The 7,694-nt window shown below is 41.5% G+C and overlaps 1 protein-coding gene across 6 annotated transcripts in view; it reads right to left on the reverse strand.

Annotated features, from left to right (window-relative positions):
* The window catches only part of vps13d (vacuolar protein sorting 13 homolog D), a 76,902-nt gene extending 73,446 nt beyond the window's left edge, over nt 1–3,456 (reverse strand). For 3 of the 6 annotated variants that reach the window (XM_031876393.1, XM_031876392.1, XM_031876394.1), the window contains exons 1-2: nt 2,373–3,456; nt 1,772–1,849 (exon numbers count right to left, since the gene is read on the reverse strand). In XM_031876393.1, the coding sequence (XP_031732253.1) occupies nt 1,772–1,849; nt 2,373–2,469 (175 nt within the window). In that variant the 5' untranslated portion in view covers nt 2,470–3,456. The remainder of the gene's footprint in view (nt 1–1,771; nt 1,850–2,372) is intronic. The other 3 variants (XM_031876391.1, XM_031876389.1, XM_031876390.1) reach the window with 3 other exon arrangements.
* Nucleotides 3,457–7,694: the final 4,238 nt, after the last annotated feature.

The following is a 7,694-nucleotide window of genomic DNA, read 5'->3' on the forward strand; positions in this document are numbered from 1 at the left end:
ACACACACACACACACACACACACACACACACACACACACACACACAACTGACTATATGATGTTTGCTGGCTTTTATCCCACTGTTCTTGTCATCCTCTTGTTGTTATGTATATGTATTGTCTCTTGTCTTTCAATAAAAAATAAAATTAAAAAAAAATAAAATAAAATAAAAAGAATTATAATAAATTTTAAAAAATGCGTTAACACGCGATAAAATAATTGTCGCCGTTAATTAATGAATGCGTTAATGCGAAATTAACGCGTTAACTTGCCCAGCACTAATAAATATACAACATATATTTATTGATTTCTTTTACTGATATCAGCAGTTGTAACCCCATAACATATATCATCAACTGAGCAATACTGACTGAACAATCATTTAGTGCAATAATCCAAATGTGTAATATTCTGCTTTACTCTGGCATTAAAACTGTATTTATTTATAGTGGTCATTTAAACGAATATTCTTATTTGTTTATACTATTTATACGATATACATTTTCACACACTGAATCATAGATCTAATTTTTCAGCATTATCATTTGTTATATATTATGTTATACATTGTTTACATATTAACTTATATTTTCAATATGTATTGTTGTTACATTGTAGTATAATGCACATATTTTAAATACTATTTATATTTGCTCTATGCTATATATTTCTACTTGAGAAGCAACCCATACCCCTGGGGATCAATAGAGTATTTCTGATTCTGATATATATTTATAGTTTCCTTGCAGGAGAGGGGCAAGTTTGTCCTGAAGCTGACCTTTGTATTTATACAAACACTTAAAGAAAGGTGCTTCATTCAGCTGTTGGTGTGACTACAAGCACAGTTCAGTGCATCGTGGAGTCAGAGGGTTTTAGGGACCGGATTTGTGCCAAGGTTTTTGGAACCATACCATTTGCAACCTGAAAGACAACAGCGTTCTCACAGAAACATAGCTGCTCCTTCGTCCTTACTTTAGAGCACACGTCACCAGACAGGAAAATCCTGATTCAGTTTGTTACAATAGACAGAACTTGCTGACGGGCTCTTTGAGATGTTTCAGCTACAAGTCAACAGAGAAAAACCAGTAGAAGCTTGTGGTGGAACAATACCTTTCTAGCATTCTTCATGTTGGCTTGTTCTTTCATTTGTTACTAATCTGTAGGATTTTAGTGATTTAGGTGAGCTGACTTTTTAAGACATTTCCTTTAAGACACTTTGTTGCGATTAATCTGTCAAAATATGTTCTTCTCCAACATACTGTGCTTTACTCACCAAACATTTTGTCCATCTTCTATTTCCAAGCACAATGTACACAGGAAATGTGTGAACTGTGCAAAGAAGTTCAAATGAAACAAGCTGCTGGGTCGAGATCAACTATACCAACAAAATCAAAACATAGTAGCTGACTGAAAAAGTGGGGCTAGTTAAAACAATGACCTGTGTGTGATGTCTATTTGACATCATGGCCCCTATTAAAGATACAGGGCTCAACGTTAAAGGTGATGACTGATGACATCAGTCAGAAGTAATTCTTTGTGTGTGTGTGTTATCAGAGCTTCTCTGTGCTTTGTTGACAAAAACACCGTAACTCCTGCACAGGACTCTGAGGGAAACACATGGACCAATCACAGAGAGTTGATGAGAGCAGCTCAGACACAGCCATACAGGAAATGTGCAGCCTTTGCCTTTAAGAGAAGTCCCCACTTTGGTTATAGTTTATGGGTTAGTTGTGTTAAAACTTTGTGAGGTCATCAGTCAGTGTGTCTCACCTGCTTTAACTTCAAACGGCAGGTCAAACTCTCGGAGGGCGTCTTTCCTCAGAGGGAGGTTCTCCAGCTCCACTGCACCTAAGGACCGACAGGAAACAGACAAACACGTCTTTGCCAAGTTTGGACTGACTCACTTTCCCAACAGCTGTTGATCATTTCAATTAAACCCATTACAATTGTTTATAACAGTGAGCGAATGATTGTTCCAACGTTCTACTGGTTTTAAATGATTTAAGAGTTTCTGAAATAACAGACACTTAGTGGCCAGTTTATTAGGTACACCTGGCTTCAATGAATCCTCCCTTCATCAAGATTATGTTCCGGAAACTGCTTTAGAGAGGCTTTGATTCCACTGTATGGTCATTTTGATGGTGCTGTTGAGCTGTACTGTGATGTTCAGAGAGGTGCTTGTGTTATTCAGCCTTCCCTCATTGATAGAAATGGGGTGGATGAAATAATATAGTTCAGCAGAAATCCTTTTCACTTTGATTGATTACTCAACCAAAGTGTTGAGTCTATGCAAACTGATTTTTGCAATGCAGGAAGAAGGAAAATGTTATGTGTAAAACCAGTGACCAGAAAGATGGATGCATGCATTTACCTTTCAGCAGGGCGATGGAGAGCTGGTCTGTGTTCAGGTTGCTGACATATTTTCCCAAGTATGTGTTAAGCACCCAGGCAACAAGGCCCTCCAACATCCTGGTGGCTCAGGGCTGATAAGAGCTACTCCAAGGTGTGGGAGGAAATTCTGACGACCTTCTGGTTTGAAGCCCTCACAAGGGAGGTGTTCAATGTCTGACAAACGCAGGACAAGTCTTAATAATCTGTAGAGATATAGTGGTTTTATAATCTCATCAATGGCAGCATTACAGTTAGTTACAGGATGAACTAAAGGAGTGACGGTGTCTAATCAAAGCCGATGGCTTACCAGTGACTGCCCTCTCTTATCCGGCGTTGGCAGAGTGACAGTAACTTAAACTTCAGTAAAGTTAGCATCAAAGCAGCATCGTAACATACAAACAGCAGTGTCGCTAACTCACCGTCTAAGACGACAGTTGGCCGTTAGCTCTTCATCCACCCAGCTTTGCTGAGTCCATGCCAGCCAGACGCCGTTGTCAATAGGTGACCATGTCCTGTCAAACCCTCTGAGGACAGGACTTTACAGGGACAGTTAGCGTTAGTTACATCAACTTCACCCCGAGGACTGCCAAGCAGTGGTCCGACATTCACTAAACAATGACAACGGATGTATTAAGAAGCACCATTAACACACAACTCAGCGTTGTTGTGGTGACGGACAGGGCAAGGTTGTGATCTTACTTATTAGCTAGCCACTTAGCTCAAACTAGCTAGCTTGCGACGGTTGAGTAACGTTACTCAAAACCAAAAAGAGACAGCTGGCGGTAAAAAGGACTCGAGGACGAAACCAACCTCGTGAGTTTCATTGAAAACAGACTTAATCCTTCAAGAAGTGATGGGTAATTGTTGTATTTCGAGACTTCAGAGCTGTGTGTCGCTGCATTGTAAATAGACACACTTCCTAATAGCACTGAACGTCCGACACATACTTCCTGTCATGTGACCAAAACAAACCGTTCTTCTCATGTGGCGTTGAATCAAACCGGGAAAAATAGGCATTTTTGTCTTAAACTGACAATTTTACCGTTATATGCTTAACTTTTAACAAATACTGTATTCTCTGGTTTAATTAACTGAGTTAACGTTAGATGAAAACATTGCAATGTAATGCAATTACCCAAGTAAAGGTTATTTACAAAACATTAACTAGGATTTCGTAGTATTTTTGAGATAGTGATCCGACGCTTAAACAACGTTTGTTTCTAGCTGGTAGTGGTGAGCATATATCCCTGACGTCTTTAACATTAGCTGGAACAGTAGTTTCCACTGGGAAGTTATCTGAATGATCTAAATGTGGTCCACGGCCAGACAAGAACACAAGGCTGAGACCGCAATCCCCACATGTTGTCGTTTCCTTCGCAGGGGGGCGCTGTTGTACCGAGACCCGCTGGAACGAGAATTCAGCAGCTAACAGCATCTGTCAAATGTAAAAATAACCAACGTTCAAAATACTTAGAAGTTTAATTTTGTCTTTTTTCAGATGGCCTATCTATCTCTGGGATTTCTGCCTCCACTCCATTACAATTGGGCTGATTATCAATATGACCCCAATACATGGTGCAGTTATATAAAATAATAGGGTAGATGAGGATGTCTGGATACTTGTGTTCCTTATGTCTGAAAGGTTTCTCTGCAGGTCTGCAGAAATTAGCTAAAATAAGAAATAACCTTTTGGTATTTCCCCTGTTTGCTGAGCAGCAGTATTTAGGACGCCTGGGGTGGAGTGTACCGATGGCAGTGGCGGCTTGTGAATAGAGGGCACCGCCCCCCTTTTAGCCAAAAAATATATATAATAGTGCTGGGCAACGATTGCAATTTTTAATCGAGATTAATCGCATGATTTTTGAATTCAAAAGTAGTGTATTGCGCACTTTTATTTTAAAGTACTGCTATATGAACAAAAGTGCAATAATATTTGATTTGCAAACACTTTAAACAAATCAGGTTATTTTTAACAGCAGTATTCCCTTTACACAGTAGCAGTTATAATACAGTTATAATGATTCTGATCATAGATATTCAGCCGGTGTTCACAACTTTATTTTCATGTGTGTAAGAGATGCAATCTGAAATATACACTTTGAAAACTGCAAACCTATCTACGTCAAGTTTTTTTCCTTTTTTTATGTTTGTTAAATTCTCATTAGCGATAACTAAATGATATGCTTATTGTACATATTACAAACAAAACAACTTTAAAAACTCTAAAAAAATAATTTAAATGAATCATTTCTTTTTTGCTTTTTTTTTGTATTTTGGTCAGACACATATGCAACGCTGATTACTGTAGTGGTTGGCCGTCAGGGCCAGCAAAGCTTTCTCTGCTGGCCTAAACAGAATCACAAAGCTATATCTATTTTATAATTTAATAATTTATCTTAAGTACACTACATGTATTATAATTTATAAAAATATTGTTCCCATTATCTTATGTTCTCATTGCACAGCTACTGTCTTCCTCAGTTGCTCTGCTTCCAGTGCAGCTTGTTTTAAGTAGAGCTTTTATCCAATCAGATTTCACCTCTGTGTCTCTAGGTAAGAACAGAGGCCCGAGGCCTGCAGACTCACAAGTGCATCCATGTGCACTTTAAGTGAATGGGGACGATATTGTTGATTGTCATAGTGTTCAACCAATCAGATCTTTAGTTTGACATGTTGGGCGTATTCTTTGACGTGTCAGAGCTGCTAGCTGGCCTACAAGTACGTTAGCATTACATGCAGCTCAGTTTCCAGGTGCAGCTCTGCAGTGAGGTGCAGCGTGTGCTGTGATTGGTCAGTGGGCGAGCACGTGACTATTGGAAAACGAAAATTAATGAAGCTGGCAGAGCTTAGTCAGAGTAGTGAGAGTTCAAATTGAAAGATATGGAAGAAATGACATTGTTTGCATTTAGCTTGGTGTAGATTATTTTTTTTTTTTAACACTCAATGGCTGAAGGAGAAGAAACGGATTTGTGAGTTGGGATTTAACCGTGAGATTAAACTCTTTGTTAACAAAGAAAGGAGGATGGACTTTGTCTTTAAATAGTGAACAGCAGCTCTGGTAAGTTAAATGCGTTTGTTTTTACATCTGCAGTAGCTTTAATATGCTCGTTTATATATTATTATTTGTACAACTTGTTTTTATGGAGATGGATTTTTGTTTGGTTTTATATGTGATAGGAACCATTGTTACATCCAATGTGTCACGGGATTTCACGGATTGGACCCAAACGCAAGACCACAGGAGACAGAGTCCGATGTAACGGATTTTATTTGGCCAGAATAAAGACAGGAAGGTGTGTGAAGGTGTGGAGCCCGTGGTCCGACACCGAAGGGCAGTCGGATTGACGGTGTGAGTCCCGTGGCTCGACACCGGAGGGCTGGTAGCTCGACGGTGTGATGTCCCGTGGCTCGACACCGGAGTGTTGGCAGATCAACGGTGTGATGTCCCGTGGCTCGACACCGGAGAGTATGCAGATCGACCAGTACTCTACACCTGTAGCAGAGAGGAGAGAGATTAGTTCAGAAAGGAACAACGGGGTTCAACTTACGGAACGGCAGTGGAGGCTACCGAGGCAGAAGACAATACGGACTGACAACCCAGGCCTGCAAGACCAGGGTTGATATGCTGCTGGGTAACGAGCCAGATTGTCCGCAGCTGTGCATCCATCAGGGCGTTGGCAATGGGAGGTGTCTGGAGGCAGGCCCGAGAAAACAACACCAAGCACATGGCACAACAAAAGAAACAGGGGAAAGACAGACACATGAGGAGAGGAGATTGGGGGGGAAACAGAGGTTAACACACAATGGGTCAGACAGGGATCCTGACACAATGTTGCTCTGCGGACATATTTATCTGGTGCCAGTGTTCCAATTTGGCGACTTTCTCGCTAAATCTGGCGACTTTTCAAACCCTCATGGCGACTTTTTTTGTCAAAAGCTACTAGCGACAAATCTAGCGACTTGTTCTGATGTTGTTAGAGACTTTTCTGGTGTTTTGACTCTGACGTGAAAGCACGTACGTTCTGCACTCAGTGTTGCCAACTCCTCAGTAAGGAAAGTAACTATTGGCTGTCCTAAAAGTCGCTAGAAGTCGCTAAATGACGTCATCGCCTAGTTTGCATAATTGTAATGAGCACTGTAAGAGAGAGCCGGGAACAGCGGCGGCTTTGCGCATGTGCGATTCATTTGCAGTCTGGACACGGAGAGTGTGGGTCTCCTCTTTCTGCAGCTGGGACTGCTGTGCGAGGGGCTACTGTGAGACTAACTGCCTGTGAGTGCTTTGGAGCGACGGAGGGGCTCACGGCAGCTCCTGCGTGCCGAACGGTACGTGCTTTCATGTCAGAGTCAAAACACCAGAAAAGTCTCCAACAACACCAGAAAAAGTAGCTAGATTTGTCGCTAGTAGCTTTTGACAAAAAAAGTCGCCATGAGGGTTTGGAAAGTCACCAGATTTAGCGAGAAAGTCGCCAAGTTGGCAACACTGTCTGCACTGTCGTGAACGAGCAGCGGGTGCTGCCGTGAGCCGCCCCAAAGCACTCACAGGTGGGTACTCACAGCAGCCTGGCGCAGCAGTCCCAGCTGCAGTCAGAGAAGAGAGGAGACGCACTCTCGGCCCGCCACTGGATTACCGTAATATGTGTGGTATTTGTTATAAATGTACGTTGGTACATAGAGGGTAATAAGAAGCTGTACAAGGAGGGACTTAGGACCCAGTGGAATGTAGGTGAAGCAAGGGAACCTGGAGGGAGCCTGTACCGTGGCAGTAACCTGCAGGGGAAAGTTATGCTAATAAAGAGTTGCAGTTAAGAGCAGTTTGTTCTCTCATGCTTATATGTTCATTTAAAAACAGGACAATATGTATTTTGATATTGTCACGTTTGATCCTGTAATGAGACGATCGCACGCGCGCGCGTGCGTGTGTGTGTGTGAGACAAGAGGGACCCACGGTGACGGAGTGAAGGGGGGGGGGGACAGCAGCAGCAGGAAGAGAAGGGAGAGACTCCACGCAAACACAGCTGTTCACCGCTGGCTGCCCGGTTCTTGTGTTAAAAATGGCTTAATAATAAAAAATTAAAAAACTGCATTACCACACGATAAAATAATTGTCTGCGTTAATTAATGAATGTGTTAACGCGATATTAACACGTTAACTTGTCCAGCACTAATATAGAATAATAATTAGAAATTATACAAATTTTCAATATTTGTGTTTTTGAAATATAGAATGCACCCAGTAATATGTGTAAAACAGTGGCGGGCCATGCATTTTATACCTGGGCCTTGTGTGCTGTCCTACTACAGT

Source organism: Anarrhichthys ocellatus, unplaced genomic scaffold, assembly GCF_004355925.1.
Source record: "Anarrhichthys ocellatus isolate YVR2014 unplaced genomic scaffold, GSC_Weel_1.0 scaffold108, whole genome shotgun sequence".
Taxonomy (NCBI): domain Eukaryota; kingdom Metazoa; phylum Chordata; class Actinopteri; order Perciformes; family Anarhichadidae; genus Anarrhichthys; species Anarrhichthys ocellatus.